This window comes from Garra rufa, chromosome 19 (genome assembly GCF_049309525.1).
Source record: "Garra rufa chromosome 19, GarRuf1.0, whole genome shotgun sequence".
NCBI classification, from domain to species: Eukaryota; Metazoa; Chordata; class Actinopteri; order Cypriniformes; family Cyprinidae; genus Garra; species Garra rufa.
This window is the reverse complement of record NC_133379.1, coordinates 24,955,028-24,977,791: the sequence shown is the minus strand read 5'-3', so window position 1 is coordinate 24,977,791 and position 22,764 is coordinate 24,955,028. Positions and strand designations below refer to the sequence as shown.

Genomic DNA, 22,764 nt, shown 5'->3' with positions numbered 1-22,764 from the left:
CCAAACCTATAAACATTTTTCTTCAACTCGAAAGTAAGCCTATGGGTGAGACTTCCGGTTCATTTTCCGCTATAGGAAAATAACGAGAAGAATAACAACCAGTAAATGCAGTAAATGATAAAAATGTTTGCACTACAAAAAAGTATGTTCATAATTAAGATAATACATTAAAATAATATGTGACCCTGGACCACAAAACCAGTCTTAAGTAGCATGGGTATATTTGTAGCAACAGCCAAAAATACATTGTATGGGTCAAAATTATTCCTTTTATGCCAAAAACCATTAGGATATTAAGTAAAGATCATGTTCCATTAAGATATTTTGTATGTTTTCTACTATAAACATATCAAAACTTAATTTTTAATTAGTATTTGGACAACTTTAAAGGCGATTTTCTTTAAAGGCCACATTAGATTCCATGTTTTTGTAATAGTTCTATCTTCTATCCAAATATTGTCCTATCCTAACAAACCATACAACAATGCAACGCCTATTTAGATTTATTTAATGTATAAATCTTAATTAAAAAAAAAACCTTTATGACTGGTTTTGTGGCCCTTGGTCACATGGTAAGACACCAGTTTACAATATCAAGCAGCAAAATGAGCCGTTGTGTACAACTAAAAAGGCTGGATGCGAATAAAATCGGAAGCCAAACCCATAAAGTGTACAAATGGCTGCATCCGCTCTTACGGGAATAAAAAGTTGGATATACCTTTCTTCCTTCCAAGTTCTCCGTCTGAGTTTCAACAGAATGACATGATAGATGATAGAATTTTTAATTTTGAGCTATTTTCCTGTCTTTTCAGGATGGACAGGTGTATCTAGAGGACCTAGTGAAGGACATTGTCCAGTGGCTGTCTTCATCCTCTGGCCTGAAACCAGACCGTAGTCTACAGAGCAACGGCCTCCTCACCACTCTCAGCCAGCACTACTTCCTCTTCCTCGGCACTCTCTCTGCCCACCCGCAGGGTGTTAAGATGCTTGAGAAGTGCAGCGTCTTCCAATGGTTAGTCTAGGAAGATATAGAGATACACAATATATTAGTATCTTCCAATATTATTCTTTTTTCCTCATTGTTTCGACAGCCTGCTGAACCTGTGCTCCCTGAAGAACCAGGACCATATTCTGAAGCTGATCGTTTCCACACTGGACTACAGCCGGGATGGCTTAGCACGAGTCATCCTCTCGAAGATCCTCACTGCTGCCACTGACGTAAGAAACAGACCTACTAGCCCTTGACCCTTTGAGTGTGTTTACCTTGGTGCCATACAAGTAAAAGCATTCCCCTATGAATAGATCTGTAATGTAATTCTCAAATGTTATTTTGGCACAGAACTGCAGGCTGTATGCCACCAAGCATCTGCGGGTGCTACTTCGAGCTAATGTGGAGTTCTTTAGCAACTGGGGTATTGAACTGCTGGTGACTCAGCTACACGACCGCAACAAGGCTGTCTCAGTGGAGGCTTTGGACATACTGGATGAGGCCTGTGAAGATAAGGTGAAGTTAATTAACACATAAGGGCAAAAGGGGGGGGGGGGGGGGGGGTGTTATTGACACTGAAGAGTTTAACTTGGCAGAAAGTTGTGTTGATTTTGGAGGCATCTGTGAATTAACTGTGCTGTTCCAGGGTAGCTGTGTTCCAGGAATCTGTTATGATGATCTGTAAACCACTAGCATCTAGGGCAAAATCCTTCTCAGAGTACTAATATTTGACAGTTATATCGTTGCTTGTGAATACATGTCTAATTACATGACTGCTTTTTTTTTATGATCATGTCATCTTAGGCAAATTTACATGCTCTGATTCAGATGAAGCCAGCACTAACTCATCTGGGAGACAAGGGTGTGATGTTGCTGCTGAGGTAAAGTTCAGATATTCCCTATATAGCTACTCCGTTTGAAGGTGCACTACTGTACATATTTCTTCCACAGAGGCAAAATATTCAGCAGGCATTACGTCTTCAGTGTCATGTGATCCTTCAGAAATCATTCTAATATGCTGATTTTGTGCTCGATTTCTTATTATCAAAACAGGATTCCTTGATACATGTAGCATTTAAAAGAACAGCATTTGTTTGAAATAGAAATATTTTGTAACATTGTAAGCGCAATGACTGAGCATTGAGATCACACAAGCAGACTTTTTGAAAAAATTGCCTGAAAAGTTTAGTTAATATTTGAGATTAAAGTAGAAGTTCACTTCCAGAATAAAGATTTCCTAATAATTTACTCACCCCATGTCACCCAAGATGCTCATGTGTTTCTTTCTTCAGTCAAATAAAAAGAAGTTTAGGTTTTTGAGGAAAACATTCCAGGATTTTTCTCCATATAGTGGACTTCAATGGGAGCCAACAGGGTTGAAGGTCCAAATTGCAGATAAAAGTATATACATTTGTTTTTGTTTTTTGCTTTTTTAAAATGACCAATTATTTCACTAGGTAAGACCCTTATTCCTCGGCTAGGATTGTGTAGAGCTCTTTGAAGCTGCATTGAAACTGCAATTAGGACCTTCAACCCATTGGCCACCTTAAAAGTCCACTATATGGAGAAAAATCCTGGAATGTTTTCCTCAAAAACCTTAATTTCTTTTCGACTGAAAAACGAAAGACCTGAACATGAACATCTTGTCTATGAATTGTGTTTAACTGACTAACAGTGAATTTAAAAAGAGTCTGTTTTGCATAAGAAACATCTCATTTTCATCTGATAATGTGGCATCCATTTCCAGGTTTTTGTCCATTCCAAAGGGGTTCTCCTATCTAAATGAAAGGGGATACGTCACTAAACAACTAGAGAAGTGGCAGAAGGTAATTTATGTTTATTGTTATTCTGCACTGTTAAAAGTGTGTTCAATTGTTTTATAATAAAAGATGTTCTGCACATGTTTGTATTTATTATTTGTGACCCCGGACCACAAAACCAGTCATAAGGCTCAATTAAAAAAAAATAAATAATTGTGATTTATACATCTGAAAGCTGAATAAATAAGCTTTCCATTGATTCCATTGACATATTACAAATCAAAAATTAAGTTTTGATATATTTATGGTAGGAAATGTACAAAATATCTTCATGGATGAATTTTGGCTTAAAAGAAATTGTATTGTTGGCTATTGCTACAAATATACTTGTGCTACTTATGACTGGTTTTGTGGTCCAGGGTCACATTTGGCTGTAGTACATGAACTAGTATAAAGTTTGCAAACTTGGGCTTACCATACCCTTTCTGTCCAATTATCTTTGTTTCCTTGTAGGAATACAATCTCAAGTATGTGGACCTCATAGAGGAACAGCTAAATGAAGCGCTCACTACTTACCGTAAACCAGTGGATGGGGATAACTACGTGCGACGGAGCAACCAAAGGTTTTCTTTGGAAACTTTGTATTATGCCTGTATTATGATTTGGAAGAAAGTCATCCAGAACTTTTTCAGCATCTAAAATCTGTTCCTACAGGTTACAAAGACCAAATGTTTTTCTTCCTGTGCATTTGTATGGGCAACTTGTACATGATAAGACAGGCTGTCATTTGCTGGAAGCTCAGGTATGTTTTAAAATCATTTGTGACCCTGGATCACCAAAGCAGTCATAGGGGTCATTTTTTTTATTTTAGATTTATATATGAAAAAAGCTGAATAAGTAAATGTTCCATTGATGTATGGTTTGTCAGGATAGGACAATATTTGGCCGAGATACAATTGTTTGAAAATCTGGAATCTGAGGCTGCAAAAAAGTCAAAATATTAAGAAAATTGCATTTAAAATTGTCCAAATGAAGTTCTTAGCAATGCGCATTACTTATCAAAAATTAAGTTTTTATATATTTATGGTAGGAAATTTACAAAATGTCTTCATGGAACATGATCTTTACTTAATATAAGAGAAAAATCTATAATTTTGACCCATACAATGTATTTTTGGCTATTGCTACAAATATACCTGTGCTACTTAAGACTGGTTTTGTGGTCCAGGCATTAATGGCAGATCCTGATGGTGATGCATTTCTGCATTTCTTCATATAATGCCTTTATTTATTTTATTTTTTTTTTGTAGAATGTAGTTTCAGACCTGAGCTACACGGTGCGCTGCCCAGTGTTGGACAAATGGGATGGCATTAAACAGCTTAAAGCTGCTCTTTGGGCCCTGGTGAGCTGCTGCATGTTTGTGGGTTCATGGTTTATGAGGACACAAATGTATATAATGGCATAGGTATTACAATATGAGCATGGTTTATGAGGACACTTCCTGTGTCAACCACTTCCTAATTTTAGAATTTGTCTTGTGAGACATGTAGTCTTTCTCTGCTGCCTTTGTGGTAATAATTATCTGTAGCATTAGTAATATTATTGAAAGTATAAACTCATTACTCTGCTTGCTTCAAGGGAAACATTGGCACATCTAACTGGGGACTGAACTTGCTACAGGAAGAGAATGTAATTCCAGATATCGTCGCTCTTGCCCATGACTGTGAGGTTCTGTCTATTAGGGGGTATGTGCTCTTGATTACAGGTTCAACTTGGCTGCATATAATGGCAAAATTTAGATATGCCATTTAAATCAAATGCACAAATTAGGATTCAGGTGGGTAGTGGGTTAGTTCTGACATGGGTGCTTTCAAAAAGCTCAAAATACCTTAAAAGAAATTCATTTTGTTTACTGTAACTAATTGCTCAGAAAAATAACAGTAAAGAAAAGATATCTGAAATTATAATGTAGGGCCCTATGATTTCCACAAAGCAGAAAACGCAGATGGAATCGAAGAATCCAGTCATGAAAATGGAATTTATTGTATAATGCAAAACGTCACGGAATTTGCAAAAATTTGGATAAATAAATCAAAAGTAGGTCAGTTCACATAGATCAAAATGCGACGAGAGTCACTTTTACAGTTTCTTTTGAGAGAAACTATCATCATATTATATACAAACAGGAACTTTAAGGTCTTTTTAGCAACCTGTCAAAATAAAAGTTTGATTTAACTTGAATAAATTGTGACAGAAAATATTACTCAATGTATTGATAGTACTACTGCCAATGAAATTATTCCTAAAACATAATTTTGTAAGGAATAAAATATTTACCAGAATTTATTTACCAGAAAAATGTAAAAACCCAGTATTTCTGGGGAAAAAAGAATAAATATTTTTTTTTTTAATAATTAAAATTCTTATAAACTAATTAGATATGCTTTTGATTTTAATGAAACCATTAAAATAGAATCCAGAAACTGAATTTGAATAAAATGAAACTTATTTCATAGGGCCTTAATTAAATTTTTGTTAAACTTTTAATAAGTTGTTGTTAAATTTTCATGATTTTCAATTGTTTAGAAATGTTTTGTTTGGTATTTTTTTAATTAAACATTATAACTGTCTAGAAAAATTAAAACTGAAAAAAAAAATAAAAAATAAAAAAGGATTCCAGAAAACTTAAAAAGGAATTTGGAAGAAATAAAACAGAATTTGGGAAAAAATAAAACCGATTTCATAAAATATTACTTAAGGCGAAACACTGCAGGTGAATAGGGTAAAAAATTAACTAATAGTTTTTACCTTACCCAATTATCCATCCATCCATCCATTGATTACAAAATTGAGTAAATTGAGTAAAAAATTGTATTACAAGTTTTCTAAAATGTTAGGTGAAATGTAATAAAACCATTAAAATAAAATCCAGAAACTGAATTTGAGAAAAAATGAATAAAATGAAACTTATTTCATAGGGCCTTAATTAAATTTTTGTTAAACTTTTAATAAATTGTTGTTAAATTGTGTAAATTTTATGATTTTCAATTATTTAGTAATGTTTTGTTTAGTATTTTTTAAATTAACCATTAAAACAGTCTAGAAAAATTAAAACTGAAAAAAAAAAAAAGGAATCCGGAAAATTGGAATTTGGAAAAAAAAAATAAAACAGATTTTCATAGGGCCATATGAAAATAGCCAATGCTTCTTTTTTCTTTTTAAGAAAATGCATGGTTCCAGTTGTAAAATAACAAAAATAAGACTGGTCACCATTGCGCAGAGATATTGCACAGCTTACCCAACTGGGTGACTAGACATGAGGTAAATGGAAAGTTAACGGTGAACCCCTCTCCTGACACTTCCGCAGTTTCAAAATGATTTTCTCAGAAAACATTTTTTTCTGGGTTTGCATCACTCTGAATTGTGTCATACCTCCTCCCTGACTATTTGGCAATCTTGCATTCTTTCGTTTTTACACATTCTAGTCTTTGTGTTGGCTTAATCAATTTTTTTCCTTTCCTTCCCCCACTCTCAGGACATGTCTTTATGTTCTGGGACTCATTTCTAAAACTAAGCAGGGTTGTGAGCTTCTCAAACTGCATGGTTGGGATGCAGTTAAGCACAATCGCAGACAGCTTTGGCCTGTGGTGCCAGATGAGGTGGAGCAGAACCAGAACCAGCAGCAGCAGCAGCGACAACAACAGCAACCCCTCATCCACCTGTCCTCAGTGCCCAGCACCCTCAGCCTGAACTCTGAATCCACCAGCTCCCGACACAACAGCGAGAGTGACTCCACTCAACCTAGTGAGTGCCGCTCCCATCCACTCATTCATGACTAATGGCCCTTAATATAACACTGTGGTTTAGGGTGGAGGTCTTACCAATTTTCAGATGGGCTTCCTATTTGCTTATATTATTATCTTAGAAGATGGGCTTTTAATGCTGTGAAGGTGTTTCATTTTTAAATATTCAGTCTTTATTTCAACTACTGTATATTAAGATTATTTATTTAAAGGATTAGTTTCATTTTTACTCATCCCTGTGTCATCCAAGATTTTCATGTCTTTCTTTTTTCAGTTTTTTTTTTTCAGGAAATTGTTTTGTTTTTGTCTCCATATAGTGAACATCAATGGAAGCCAATGGTTTGAAAGTCCAAATTGCAGTTTCAATGCAGCTTCAAAGGCCTCTACACGATCCCAGCCAAGGAATAAGGGTCTTAACTTCCCAAAAAAATTACATAATGATATACTTTAATCACAAATGATCATCTGGCACTAGCTCAACCTCATGCATTACGTAGTCAAAGTGAATGTCCATAGAAAGTCAAACGCTCTTTACAAAAAAAGGTAAAACAATGTCGGACGATTTTGAAGTTGGAGGAGAAAATAAGTTAGGAAAATAAGGAGAGTTTTTCACCCTACCCTTCCTTTTTGAGAAGGAACACAGACGAAGAACTAACTGCATGTGACGTTTCCAATGTGATTACTTAAGGCGTTAAGTCGTGCTTCGCAGAGCCAGTGCAAGATGAACATTTGTGGTTAAAAATATATACATTTTTATACTTTTTAGAAAATTATCAATCGTTTTGCTAGATAAGACCCTTTTCCTTGTCTGGGATCATGTAGAGCTTTTTGAAGCTGCTTTGAAATGGCAATTTGGACCTTCAACTTATTGGTCACCATTGAAGTCCATTATAATGGAGAAAAATCCTGGAATGTTTCCCTCAAAAACCTTTCTTTTTGACTGAAGAAAGAAAGACATGAACATCTTGGGTGACATGGGGATGAGTAAATTATCAGAAATAGTTTATTTTGGAAGTGAACTGATCCTTTAATGTATTAAAACAGTATGGCATATAGCACAAATGCTTTGCGATCTTTGTTTCTACGAAATTTAGAGATGCTTTTTCCTTCCTGTTTTTGTATTAGGGTTGTGTAACTGCGTTGTGTAATTTCTTTCACATGCATTTGATATCGAATAAGACGAGACTCTTGTAGACTCTTTTAGTCAGAATTTATCTGGCCTAGACTGAATGTGAGTGATGTGAAATGTTATCTATTTAGAAATGGTCCTTTGAATGTTGAAGTGATTCACTTCAAATAGTTATGTTTAAAGCCATTTCCAGACTTATAAGTGTCAACAAATTAGAACTTTGTTTTCAATTGCACTTCTTGACGAGCCAAATTTAGCTATAAAGGGTATCTTTCTTGGTTAATGCAATAGTTGGGTTTACATTTATACAGAGTTGTGCTTTAGACATGACTTAAAGTAATGTGTCATCATCAACCCACTGACTGGTTTTAGATGACTAAGCAGTCAGTAATCCTGACTGGTGTTAGAATCTGGGAAAGGGGAAAAGGTTGAGTTGTTCTTGGCACAGACTTTAAAAAGGTCATGAACTGCCTTTTTTTATTATTTTGTACTGTTCTCTGAGTTCCCATTATATTGTTATCAAGATTATTATGTCAACAAAAATTATAATTTAGAACTAACAGGCTATTTTCTGTCCTGTTTTTATCTCAACTCATCAGAACGCTCTGTTCGAATAGACGTGGCGAATTGTCTTAGACCAGAAGTTCACGCAGAGCTAGACAAGATGAGCATTTGAGGTTAAAAAGTATATAAATTGTCTTTTTTTTTTTTTTTTTTTTTTTTAGAAAATAACCAATTGTTTCGCTAAATAAGACTCTTCTTCCTCTGCTGGGATAGTTTAGAGCTCTTTGAAGCTGCATTTTAATGACATTTTGTAAGTTCAAACTCACTGGCACCACTGAAGTCCACTGTATGGAGAGGAATCCTGAAATATTTTCCTAAAAAAGAAACAAAATTTCTTTACAACTGTAGAAAGAAAGACCATCTTTGACAAAGTGGTGAGTAAACTATGAACTTCTCTGAAAACGTATGAATAATTAATACATATCAAACGATCTGTAATAGACTAATAGTGACCACATAATAAAAACAGTTACTCACAAGTTTTAGTGTGCGGCATTACTGTTGGATTCATAGCTGGCACAACATCTTCTTTTAGTTTCAGTCTTTCTGAAAATCCCACGTCGAACTGTGCCTTGATTGTAAACGAATCAGTGGTAAAATTAAGTAAACAAAGGTCCAAGTTCTCACTGATGCGGCCTGGAACTTTAATAAAAATAAAGTTCATCCACTCTTTACTAGCACTGGAATCAGAAGGGAGGCAATGCAAAGACCAGTTTTTCCACTACTATGCACTGCACAGTGCGTTGTTGTATTCAGAACAATCTTATTTGTTTGGTTTTTGCATAGACCTTCGCCTCTCTTACAGTTGAGGTCAAAAGTTTACTTTTGAAGTTTACTTGAACTTATTTTGTCTTCTGGGAAACATGCAAGTATCCTTTGTGGCTTCTGAATGGCAGTATATTTAGGCAAAATAAGAAAAATGTACATATCTTTATTCTGTTCAAAAGTTAACACCCCCCAGCTTTAAGTGCTTCTTCTGGAACATTAGTGAGCATTTGAACCTTCTGTAATAGTTGCATATGAGTCCCTCAGTGTGAAAAGATGGATCTCTAAATCATATAGTCATTGTTGGAAAGGGCTCAAATACACAAAAATGCTAAAAGCCAAAGACTTTGTGGGACCTGAAGGATTTTTCTGAACAACAGCGGGCAAACAAAAGACTCATGAACAACTAAACACTAAACAAAAAAACACTGTGGATCATTTAGATAACATAGTATTAAGAATCAAGTGTACGTAAACTTTTGAAAAGAGTCATTTTTATAAATTCAACTATTGTTTTATCTTCTGGACTGGCTTTAATATAAGCTGTTTTTAGAAACTTAAAGGATGTTTTTATAGTACAATGACCTCTTGGGAATTTAGGGTTCTCAGTTCATGACCCTTTTAAAACAAACCACACACTGTACTAATGCAGATACTATGTACATTTCATCTTGTGGTAAATCTATAAATAAAATTGCCTAAAATGCATTCCTTTTCAGGCATGTACATCATGGATGATGACAAGTTAGAAAGCCCTGAGCTTTCAGAGGACCAGCCACTGTACTTCAGACCTAAACTCCTAAAGGACCGCAGTCCCTTCACCATATTGGCCTCCAGTCGACTTGTCCGAAACCGCTTCCTCATTTCTCTCTCTGGAAAGAAACTCCGCAGTACTAGTGATCCCAAAGGCACTGGTAGCAGCAGTAAACTCCATGGTGAGCCTACGTTAGGAGGCCTAAGGCGGATACGCACAGTTACAGAGCCCTCTATATTCTCTCCAGTTCAGGGAGATGTCTTCAGTCCAGTATTTACTGACGGACATCTGCCGAAAAGCCCAAGCGTTAGTCTAGATACCTCTTTTGTAGGCAGCAAGACTTCCGAAACTCAAGGCAGCACATCTAGTATTGGAGAGAACAAAGCTGCCGAACGGAGCTCAGGGGTTGGAGACACCCAACGAGAGCAGACCAGTCGGGAAAGACTAGCCGGTGATGGCTCAACCTCTGGGTCCGGGGCTCAGTTTAAAAGTCGCAGCCAGAGTTTTAACACAGACACAACCACCAGTGGCATCAGCTCTATGAGCTCCAGCCCATCCCGAGAGACGGTGGGAGGTGTGGATTCTTCCACCATCGACACAGACTGTGTTAGTCTCAATACGGTTATTAGCACTCAAACTGTCAAAACACTTAATTCTCTCACGCCCCAGTCCAACCACCTGCCCCTGTCCAAATCTAACTCCGTACTGCTGATGCCACCAGGTTCCTCTCATACTTTGCCACGCAGGGCTCAGTCCCTTAAATCGCCCTCTGTCACGACCATTTCAAGCCTGACGGACTGTAGCTTCATGTATACCAGCCCTCGGGACGCATTGGGATACGCTACCCTCAAACGACTGCAGCAGCAACGCATTCATCCTTCCCTTTCCCATAGCGAGGCACTCGCCTCGCCTGCTAAAGACGTGCTCTTCACTGATGCCATCACTATGAAAACTGGCAGCCTGGACTCCAGACTCACACCACGCAGGTAAAGCAGATGGACCAGCAGATGGTGCAAAACTCTTTCCTTTTTCTGTCATTACGCCACCCTTTTTTTACTTTCTTTCATAGCAACATTGTACACTTTACACCAGTTATATCACACACCATTCACAGAATGCATCCACAGTAGGGCCCTATGAAATCTGTTTTATTTTTTCCAAATTCAATTTTATTTTTTTTCCATTTGAATTTTTCTGAATTCCGTTTTTTCTGTTTTAATTTTTCTAGACTCTGTTTTAATGGTTAAATTAAGAAAAATGAATCAAAAAGCATGTCTAATTAATTGAAATCATGAAACGTACACAATTTAACAGCAGTTTTTTTTAAAGGTTTAACAAAAATAGTTAAGGCCCTGAAATACGTTTTAATTTTCAGTTCTCAGTTTTCTCAGTTCTCAGTTTTATTTTTTCTAAATTCTGTTTTCCATTCATTTTTTGAAATACATATTGGTTTAGTTAGATTTTTAATAATATATAAAAACTATATAATTAATTGATTTTATTTATTTATTTATTTATTTTGTTAGAAATACATTTTTCAAATAATTTTTTTTCGGCAAATATTCCTTAAAAATAATGTTTTAATAATAATTTTATTAGTAGTAGTAGTAGCACCATCATTAAGTAATATAATTCTGTCAAAATTTATTCAAGTTAAACTGAACTTTTATTTTGACAGTTGCTGTGAAGACCTTTAAGTTTCTGTTTGTATATCTTATGACGATAGTGTTTCTCACAAGAAATGGTACAGACTCTTGGAACAGTTCTAGAGATTATACTTATGTGTTTATGTACTCATATATTGAGGCGACAGAAGCTGAAAACACAGCGAGCATCACACACGTTTCAGTATTTGTGTAGCAAACCAAACTAAACATGCAGAACATTGTGATTAATATTCACAGACATCATTTATTTATCCAAAATTCAGCAAAATCCATGACATTCAGTGTTATACAGTAAATTCCGTTTTTATGACTTGATTCCGTCTGCGTTTTCCGCATCGAAACAGCGGCCATTCATTCACACAGTGACATGCAGAACAAATAGGATTCATATTTAGTTAGTATTTTTGCGGCTTAACATTCACAGACATAAAACTTAGCTAATACCGTGACATTCCGCATTATACAGTAAATTCCATTTTTATGACTTGATTCCATGACTCCATCTGTGTTTTCCACATCGTGGAAATCATAGGGCCCCACCACCATTATTGTTTGGCTCCGAAGGTTTCAAGATGTCTTGACTCAATAAAAATTTCTCAGAGGAGTCATTAGGAGTTAAGACAATATAGAGGAAGTCATTCTTCTTTAGACTTCCTTTGGTATTGTTCCTTTTTGTGATGTGTGTCAGCCTGAAAAGATCATAAAACCATAAATTCTAGAAATATCAATGTTAATCAGACAAGAAATGAGCACTAGAGTTCCCCATTAGTGTTACCCCAAAAGCCATTTGGGAAGCACTGCTCCCTTTGGAAATAATGTGGTCTGTTTCTGATGGTCCCTCTCAGGTATACTAAAAAGCGCTTCAGATGTCTGGGCCAAGGTTCGAGCAGGCCCCATCGCAGATCTTTGCTGCCACGGTGCGTGGACCGTCCCTAGGGCTTACAATCCCCTCTTTCAATTCGAACATCCACTTCAGTACATTTTTACAATTCAAAAACCCTGGCCTCCTTGGCTTCTATTTCGTCGTACTTCGAACCCCCCCTTTTTCATTTCTCATTAGCGCTCCCACAGCCCATACCTTAACCTGATTCTCTACAACCATGACTCCTCAGCCCTTCAAATGACCTCCCCACAGTAGGACAAAGTAAACTCTCCTCATTCCTCATTGATTGTATGTAGTTCTAAATAAGACTTTCTAACCTGCGCCCCGTCTCCATCGTCACAGAATTCCTTCAAGTAGTTTGCTGATGTGAACCAACTGATTCCCGCATTTGATCCAGTAAGCATGTAGAGGTTTTTGACCTACAGTACTTGCATGATGCAGCTAATGACAAAGCTGCTCATTCTGAAATGTGAAAAAGCTTCACCAGCCTGTTCCCACATTGACAAACCCACCAATCATCTGCTAGCAAAACAGTAATCCAATATCAGCACAAGTAGTTTTCAAAATATCCAAACCTCCCATTTTCTCTCCTTCCCAATGTTGTCCTCCTTCCAAATTCTTCTCTCTGATTTTTTTTCCCTTTCTCTATGAATACAGGTTCCTCAAAGCTTTGAGTTTTGCATCTCTGGATAAGGAGGATCTTCTGAGCCCAATCAGCCAAACCTCCCTGCAGCGTTCCTCCTCAGTGCGTTCTATGGTGTCCTGCGCCACATATGGCAACTCTGATGACTACATTGGCCTTGCACTGCCAATGAACATCAACAGCATGTTCCAGGTTACTAACTACTCAATTATCCTGTTTATACCTGGTCCTAACATCCATCTCTGGTGATCTGATCCCAGTTCAGAATAGTTCACCCAAAAATGATATTTCTGTTATTAATTACTCACACTCATGTCAAACCCGTAAGACCTTTGTTCATCTTTGGAACACAACTTAAGATATTTGATGAAATCCGAGAGCTTTCTGACCTTGAATAGACAGCAATGCAACTACCATGTTCAAGGCCAAGAAAGGTATTAAGGACATTGTTTAAATAGTCCATGTGACATCAGTGGTTCAACCAAAAAGCATGTCAGTACCAAGTGTAAACGGACATTACAAAAATACCTTCTAAATTTGAAATATTAAACTTGACTTTATTGTATTTGTTTGCTATCTAGATTAAAGACATACCTTACTTCCAGAAGAGGACAAGTCCACCGTCTGAGGACCGATCAGCAAAGTTCTTCTCAGGAGATTCGGATGGTAAAAATGGGAATGGTTATGTTGTTTAATCAGCTTTGTATACTATTGCCATAGCATTAGGTTCTCGCTACTGTTTCAGTAACTGAGTGCTTTTCTTTTCTCAGGTTCCAGTGACGGATCCAGGCATTCCGTTCTGCGATCTCAGCTCAGTATCACAGAGCTGATTGCAGTGAGCCGGTTAGACCAGCACCAGCAGCTAGGCACGGAAGAGACCGGCCTACAGGAGCACAATGAGGAGAACTGCCTTTACTGTGCAGGGCTATACGTGCTTGGCTGCAATTTAAACACTCCCACACAAAACCGCACAGGTAAGCTGTTAGTTTATCTAAATCAATACTGGGTATCACTTTGACCAGATGTCCCTAAAAACCTGTAAGAATGCATGCAATATTTTACTCAAACCTGCAAAAGCAAGTTTTTAACATCTTTGCAAATTTATTACAAATAAAAAACTTGAATGATTCCATAGCATAAGTATTCATACCCTTATCTGAGACAGTTGATATTTAGCTCAGGAGCATTCATATTGCTTGTAGATGTACCTATGCTTCGAGTGAAGTTAACATTTGGCAAATTTAATTGAATGGGTATGATTTTGAAATAAAAGGTCTAACTAACAGCTGGAAATGCATATCAGAACAAAAACTGTAGTGCTTTCCCTCTTTCCCATTTGAAGAAACATTCTTGGGTCTTGGGTTTGGATGCCAAAAGCTAGACTTTGTTGTCAGAGACAACAGGGCCGAGAGAACTCTGCAGAGCAAACTCCCGAATCCGTGTTTGCACCCTATTTTATACAGTTTTTCCTCAAGGCATGTTCAATACATTTCCTAATTAAATGCTGAGCACAAATTCCGAGTATGGGTTACCATACTTGGCCACACGTCCTTTCCTTTTCTTTCCTTTATATTCATTATCTAGTGTCAAAACAGGATGTGCAGCTTCAGCATACAGTGCATGTCTGCACTTTCCCGGGTTTTATGCAATGCTTTTGTAGGCTTCTTTACACCCAGGCAATACATGATTAAAATGGTAGAATGACTTGATACTTAAATGGTTAAAGTCATATTGATTATACTTGATAAATACATATTTTGATGAATAAAATACTTCTTCAAAACCAAGCCCTGAGGTGAAAAATCTTCTCCTCAGTGAAGACATGAAAACACACTAGGAATTTGGAATCATATGCAAAGAAGCACCTAAAGGACCCTCAGACTGTGAGAAACAAGATTCTGTGGTCTGATGAACCTTAATTCCAAGCATCATGTTTGAAGGAAAGCAGGTACTGTTTATCACCTACAGAGTACCATTCCAGAAGTAAAGTGTGCTTGGAGCAGCCTCATGCTCTGAGGTTGTTTTTCAGTGGGAGGAACTGAGGGACTCATCAGAGTAAAAAATAAAGCTCAATGCAACAACATTTTGAGATAGCCTTAATGAAAACCCAGTCCAGAGCATTCAGAACCTCACACTGGGCAGAAGGTTTACATTCCAACAGGACAATGGCCCTAAGCACACAGCAAGAATGGCTTATAGACAACTCTGTGAATGTCCTTGAGTGGCCCAGACAGAGCCTAGGCTTGAACCCAATTAAACATTTCTGGAGAAACCTAAAAATGCGCATCTGCCCTCATCCAACCTGACAGAGCTTGAGAGGTGAAGAGGTGAGGCGAAGAATGGCAGATTATTGCCAAATGCAGATGTGCAAAGCTTGTTGCATCAAACCCAAAAAGACTTGAGGCTGTAAAGACGCTTCAGCCAAGTACTGCAATGTACTTTTTTATTTTTTGTTGTGACAATTCTGTTTTTGCTTTGTCATTATGGTGTATGGAGTGTAAAAAAGTAATTTAAAGCAGTTTAACATAAGGCAGCAACATAACAAAATGTAAAAAATAAAAATGAAGGAGTATGAATACTTTCGCAAGGCACTGTTAGAACATCATAAGTTAATTTGAGTTTCCTCATGTTCTTATGCACTTGCAACCCTGTTTTAGACTATCCCGAAGCTCCATTCTCAGAATGGTGCAATCAGTCCTTACACAACCTGGAAGTTATGCCTCAGTCGAAGTACTCAGGAGTGTCTGGCTGCAGTGACGCTGTCTCTCAGGGCTCTGGTGGCAGCACACGCAGCACAGAGCTTGTTCTTGGTGAGGAATTCCTCTGATTGAAAAATTCAGGTAAATCTCAAGCAGGTTAATTGTTAATCGTTTGACTGTGCATGCTGTCTTTCTGCCAGGGGTGAAAAACATTCCAGAGGATGCTCCAGCCTGCCGTGTTCTTCTGAGGAAGGAGGTGCTCCGGCTTGTCATCAACCTGAGTTCCTCAGTGGGAACAAAAGGGAATGAAACTGGACTCCTCACGTAAAGAGATAATTCATTCACAACAGTTTCAATTTAAAGAGATAGTTTACCCAAAAATGACAAATCTGTCATTAATTACTCACCCTCATGTTGTTCCAAACCTGTAAGACCTTCGTTCAGCTTCGGAACTGACAGGGAAGAAAAAACAGTAGTTTCATAACATCAAGGTTGAACCACTGATGTCACATGGACTATATTAAAAATGTCCTTACTACCTTTCTGGTCCTTGAATGTGTCAGTTGCTTTGCTGTTAATGCAACACAACTCTTGGACTTCATCAAAAATATCTTTATTTGTGTTCCGAAGATGAACAAAGGTCTTAAAGATTTGGAACGATATGAGAGTGAGTAATTAATGACAGAATTTTCATTTTTGGGTGAAATATCTCAGTAATAATTTCTCAACTAAGGTTTCACTAAATATTGCTGTAACTGTAAGCTGAAAATTAATTTAATTAGATTTTTTGGAGGCAGTATAAAGTGAAATCTTTCTGGGGAAATGAAGCTTAGTAGAGAGAGGTTTTGTCTTTCAGTTTTCTTTTATTGTAACTTGTTGCCTTGCAGAATCAAGGAAAAGTTTCCTTATGCATTTGATGACATCTGCCTGTATTCCGAAGTTTCATACCTGTTGGCTCACTGCATGTTCAGACTGGCTTCACGACGCTTCATTCAGGAGCTCTTTCAAGATGTTCAGTTCATTCCGGTAATATGAAACTTTTCTCACATTAGCCAAACAGTCCAAACAGAACTGTTTTTCTCAGGGATGCACTGAAATGAAAATTCTTGGCCAAAGTCGAACAAAATTCCGCACTGAGCCGAAGGCCGATTACCAAACATGTTTTTTTTGTGTTTTTCCGCCATGTGTTTTGCCAGTTTTTCTAACCATTGCATAAAATAAATAGCCAATATTTGCTTTTTACAGTTTTGTCTTGCTTTTCAAAGAAAAAAATAAATTACAAAACAACAATTTAACACTCTAGTAGACATTATAGCCTACCAACAAAGCACAATTTAACTTAAAATTAATAAGTTAAATAATATTCTTTGGCCATTTTTAAGACCCCCTTCTTAAATCAGGCACGTGTTTTTAATGAACAAATAAATGCAGCCTTGCTGAGCAAAGGAGAATAATAATAAATGTATTAATAGAGCTGTTGTAATGATTGTTATCATTATTTTTGTCTTTTTTTATTTTATTTTATTTTACAGAACAGTAAAATTACAATACTAACATTTATGAATGTAGACTCTTATTTTGGCGGAAACCCGCAAGAAGACCTCAGTACTACTTTTTGCTGACAGCAGCCGATTTATGAATGATTCTCATTACGTTGTTTCAGCGCAGATTTCCCTCACGCTTTGGACTTTGAACCCTTGCTAACAAGCTTGTGCAGCACTGTCAGAATTTATTAGACAACATAAATCTGCAGTTTATTTACTATGGTTTAAGGCTATTTCGGGATTTCAGTTATCATACAGTAACCAGCAAACAACCACCCCTTTCTCTTCTCATGGAAGACAGGCGATGTGATACTAAACAGTCTCGTGCTGTCGGTGCTTGTAATGATTTTTGCGTCTTTCTCAGGGTGTTTTAAATGCTTCTACACTGCTGACATGTTTGCTGCATTTGTGCGCGCTTCTATTTGATCGCGTCACGTCATTGTTCGGTGTAATTTATTCAGCCTTTTCGCTTGCGAAATTTTAGAAATATGTTTTTTCTTTGCTACTTTCGGCTGAATAATTACGGTTGCCGAACATTTTGTGCAACCCTAGTTTTTCTACAACTAAACTGTGTTTTGTGATTTGCACAAGTAAGGGGAAAAGGTTCCAAAACCCAGATTTTCTGTGTAAAAATACTTTTTCATTGGTGATATTGATGTTTATTCTGGTTTAAGAGTTTAAATTTCTATGCCACTTGTATAAATGAACAGAATTGCACAATAATGATTGTTTTTAACACTTTCATTTCATTACTAAGCATACATGTCATAATATTTTTTTATTTGTAGATGTATGAGGAGGCTGAGAGCATTCTGTCAATGCCCAAGAAATCTACCACAGTAGATCTTCCATCGGAGTCGTGATCCTCTAGGTGTTTTCCTGACTATTCTCTTCCTTGCTGAAGTTGTTCATCTTTTTCTTGGCCTAAGATGAACGCAATAAGAGAATAAGAGACTAGATCTATGGAACAGACGTGGGAGGATTGAGAAAGTCACCTGGAAGAAGGAGAAGCGGTACGTTAAGAGAACAAACTCTTTTTACCTGAACAAATATACTCTACACAGACGCTCTGTAGACATCTACGGTGGATGTTGCAACCAAATGCTTGTAAATGTCAAATGTCAACTGTAACGCATTGAACGGAAAGTGAAACATCCAAATATTTGAACAGTGAGTCAATGCAAATTGTATTTCAAATACAAGTGAGCAAAATCATTCAAGGGAGTTAAACTTCTGTCAGTTCCGTTCAGTCAATTTTGTCCTTTTGTAAGGGCCTTGGCGTATGATTGCACGTAACAAAAGCATTTTTTTTCCTGAGCAGATCCCTCAACACTACAACATTCCAGCTGTTTTTTTTTTTTTGGATGACTCTGTTTAAGCATGAAATGGCTTTCGCAACCAGGCTGAGCAAACACTCTTAGTCCAGGTGTGATTTGCTTTGTAAGACAATCATCATTAAGTAATAATAATAATTAGCAACTGCCAGTTTTTAGTTTCTTTTTGTACCTGAGTCATAAATCTTTTCTGCTTAATCGAATTGATTTTTATCTTGACGTAGCACATAGCGATCCCTGAGTAAATGTATGTACGTGTATTCGATGATGTTGTTACACAATCATGCAATAGTGACTGTATTGTATTATTGTGTAACTTTGTTAACTGACATGTGAAACGTCATCCAAAAAAAGCATCAGTAAGATATTTATTTATTTATTCACTTATTTATTGTTTGGTCCAAGCAGCTCCTCTGTCCCTTTCACTTTATTTTAGCCCATTAGTCAGGATAAAACTGGCTGTGTGTTATTTATGTTTGGTGTACGTGTAGACAGTGGGCTTCAAAAGAGGAAGTTAAAGTGCATTTCATCACTGCTGTTTTGCAGTTTTAAGCTCTTTTCTGTTTTTAGTCATTTAGGTAATTTTAGTGAACCCATTGAGAAAACCATTAATTATTGAAGCATTAATAAAAAACAAAACTCGCCAAACATGTTTAACAATATTTGTGTATGAGAAACACCTTTGTACTTTACTTTATTCTCTCTTTCGGATTGCTAATAATGCCTTTCTTAACCTGGATGTGCAAAAAACTGACAAGAACATATTGGGTCAGACTCAGAAGTTAAGGTTAAACTGACAAGACATGATTGAGACTGATCCTTAAAGAGTTCATCACAAAAATTAATGAAATTCTGTCATTAATTACTCATTCTCATGTCGTTTCAAACCCGTAAGACCTTTGTTGATCTTTAGAACACAAATTAAGATATTTTAATGAAATCCGAGAGCTTTCTGACCTTGCAGAATCTGCAAATTGTTTAATCATTTTATCAAAATAAGAGAGATCATACAAAATGCGTGCTATTTTTTATTTAGTACGGACCAGAATATTTACATAAAAGATGTTTACATATTCCACGAGAGAAAATAATAGTTGATTTTATAAAAATGACCCTGTTCAAAAGTTTACATACAGTTGTTTCTTAATACTGTTGTTGCCTGAATTTTTTAGTTGTTGTTTCGTGAAAGTTGGACATGAGATGGTTGTCCTGAACAGTTAAGCTGCTTGCTTTTTTTCAGAATTTTTTTTTTTTCTTTCTAACAATGACTGTATGATTTTGAGATCCATCTTTTCACATTGAGGCTGAGGGACTCATATGCAACTATTACAGAAGGTTTCAAACATTCCCTGATGCATCAGAGCCGGGGGTTGAAGACTTTTGGAATTTGAAGATCAGGGTAAATTCAACTTATTTTGTCCTCTGGGAAACATGTTAGTATATTTTGTAGCTTTCAAATGTAAGTACTAAATGAAAAAAAAAAAAGAAAAAGATATTTAGGCAAAATGAGAAAAATACACATCCTCATTCTGTTCAAAAGTTTACACCCCTGGCTCTTAATGCATTGTTTTTCTTTTTGAAGCATCAGTGAGTGTTTAAACTCACTGTAATAGTTGCATATGATCAAAATCATTGTTGGAAAGGGTTTAAATACACAAAATTGCTGGAAAACAAAAGAATACCACTAAAAAAAACACACACAGCTGTGAATCATTCAGGTAGCAACAGTTTTAAGAATCAAGTGTATGTAAACTTTTGAAGGGGGTCATTTTTATAAATTCAACTATTCTCTTTTGGACTATATATAAACGTCTCTTAATAACATGCATTTTGTATGATCCCTCTTATTTTGGTAAAATAATTAACATTTTGCAGATTCTGCAAGGTGTATGTAAACTTTTGACATGTTCTGCTCAAATTTAACTGCCTGGCATCCATAAACTACTATGCTTAATCATTGTCAATATTTATAACAGCAATTCTTAGTATTGCGCATACCCATTTTGGTTTAATAAGAGATTAATAAAATGTCTTCAGGGTTAGGATAAATCTAGTTAACATTGCATAAAAAGGAAAAAATACTAATAGTTACACCCCCACTTTGTAAGTATAAGTTTGAGATTTGATGAATTATTTCTATGCAATGTGCCTGATAATTCTGTATGCACAAATGACTTGTTATTGAAGATTTAGGCAGCTTTATTTTTTGCCTTATTTGTATTAGCTTTAACCCTAACTTTAAGAATTAATGAATTTTGCCCTTTTTTCTTTTTAATTTTTTTTTTATTTATTATAGAAACTAATAAATCTGCCTTTGCCTGCCTTGGCTTTTAAATTAAGCATCAGGTTTCAACTTCCATTATTATTCTAATCTAAAAACTGAGTCTAATATGGCCAGCAATAATACTAATTGTTGTTACAGTATTTCCTTTTAGGTTTCTGGGGAAACTTTTAAGTGCATGTGCATTCTAACCCCTATCTGCAGTATAATGAATAGAAAAAAAGAAAGAAATATGGTCCTTTTTTATTGCATAATATACTAGCTGGACATTTTCTAAACAAAATAAATCTGGAATCCACCTCTAATATTTTCTGAAGCGTTTAAAAATTATTTCAGCTTCAGAGTGTTGTGTTGTGAAAATATCCCAGAATGCCAGAGTGTTAAATCATGTTTTATCATTTTCTTGCTTCATTTTTTTTTCACTAGGGGTTGTGTGCAACTCATAACCGGAAGCCATTGTCAAGTTGTTTTTAAAAGAATTTTGGATTTAATAAAAAATGTACTGGTGTTTTTATGAAGTTTTAGAAATGATAACAAGCGGCAATTATTGCAGAGTTGTGGAACAAGTTCCAAGTATTTTAAAGGGGTTGTTTTCTCCATCACCATTATTGCTAAGAGTGTAAAGGAAATGCGTATATTTGAAATGTACATATGTTCATCGAACTAAAACTAACTGCACCTTTCAGTGATTTTTTTTTTTCCTTCTTCTTCTTCTTAAAGTGCACTCATGATTTTGCAGGGCACTGTATGAAATGTAAGCACCATTTAATAATGAAATTGCAGAGACTGTTGCAAGAAGTGTTATTTATATTTTTCCTGAAGGGAAAAACGTCTAAAACTGTTGTACATACTTATAATGTTTCTTTAAAATGTATAATTTAATGTGTTTTGGGGGCATTAGCTATGGGCCTTGAGAATCTAATGAAAGGGATGCCTACGTGATAAAATAAACCTCAATTTCCTTGACGCATTTCTCAAGTTGTTTGGTATTTCTTGAAGATTTTATTTTTTTCAAATTAGAACCCTTTCCGTTGAAAAAAGTTGCCAACGCAGACCCGGGAAGGAATTCCACAGAAAGGGCTCGTTGCTTTCCACTGAACAGTCATTGTATAAAGTCCCCCTCCCTTGACTGTTTGTTTTTTGCATATTTTGTCTGATACGATAATGCTTCCATCTAGTAATATGACTGTAGTTGCCTATTCTCATCACTTATAAGAGTTAATCTAACGTTAAATCCATACTGATATCTCCAGTCAACGCTGACAAGACCTGTATAAATCACATTCTTCCTACTTACTGAGCTCTCGTCTTGTAATGAATTTACTGTACGCATGAAAATATCGACATTATCCTAAAATAGTCGAGATTTTCGTACGAATAAACTTGTTGTTTTTGATTCCCTTTCCTATGACGCTCATAACTTCTCCCACTCACGCTCCCACTGAGATCCTCCCACTACAAGTTCACACACTTTACTCTCGTGTACTAAGAGCGAACTGCGAGTGAACTTCTAAAACTCAGCTCTGATACGTTTTACATGTTTAGCTGTGGACGAAAATAATCTGAGAAAAACCGCAGCTGATTCTTTTTGAGGCTGCGAACACTTTACACAGGTGGGTGTTTATTCTTCTAATTCGTTTCATAAACTTTCATAAACGACTTTGTGTAATGTTAGTGTTGCCAATAATACGAATTAATGATAGTGTAATGTAACTAATTGACATGTTAACTAGCTGGATGTGTTTTGTGGCATAGCCTGCCTGATTATTAGCCTATCTTTGCCTCACGTATTCGATAGTTCTATATTATTAGGTAATGTATATTATTTACATAACTTCTGTGCCATAATCCATTTTTAAAACATTTTAGTCATTTTTAGTCAGATACGACTTGTTCCCTGCTGGAAAAAACAGCATATGCTGGTTAGGTAGGTTTTGGTGCTGGGATGC

General features: G+C 36.2%; 1 protein-coding gene across 3 annotated transcripts in view; it reads left to right on the top strand.

Moving 5' to 3' along the window:
* Positions 1-21,781, top strand: part of rictorb (RPTOR independent companion of MTOR, complex 2b) — a 37,812-nt gene extending 16,031 nt beyond the window's left edge. For 2 of the 3 annotated variants that reach the window (XM_073824319.1, XM_073824318.1), the window contains 18 exons: positions 813-1,012; positions 1,092-1,218; positions 1,340-1,504; positions 1,793-1,869; positions 2,736-2,814; positions 3,262-3,371; positions 3,463-3,550; positions 4,059-4,151; positions 4,388-4,494; positions 6,285-6,553; positions 9,730-10,750; positions 12,972-13,149; positions 13,539-13,638; positions 13,824-13,898; positions 15,567-15,767; positions 15,857-15,980; positions 16,544-16,682; positions 17,989-21,781. In XM_073824319.1, coding sequence (XP_073680420.1) covers positions 813-1,012; positions 1,092-1,218; positions 1,340-1,504; positions 1,793-1,869; positions 2,736-2,814; positions 3,262-3,371; positions 3,463-3,550; positions 4,059-4,151; positions 4,388-4,494; positions 6,285-6,553; positions 9,730-10,750; positions 12,972-13,149; positions 13,539-13,638; positions 13,824-13,898; positions 15,567-15,767; positions 15,857-15,980; positions 16,544-16,682; positions 17,989-18,063 — 3,228 coding nt within the window. In that variant the 3' untranslated portion in view covers positions 18,064-21,781. Of the gene's footprint in view, positions 1-812; positions 1,013-1,091; positions 1,219-1,339; positions 1,505-1,792; positions 1,870-2,735; positions 2,815-3,261; positions 3,372-3,462; positions 3,551-4,058; positions 4,152-4,387; positions 4,495-6,284; positions 6,554-9,729; positions 10,751-12,276; positions 12,349-12,971; positions 13,150-13,538; positions 13,639-13,727; positions 13,932-15,566; positions 15,768-15,856; positions 15,981-16,543; positions 16,683-17,988 lie in introns of all 3 variants that reach the window. The other variant, XM_073824317.1, reaches the window with a different exon arrangement.
* Positions 21,782-22,764: the final 983 nt, after the last annotated feature.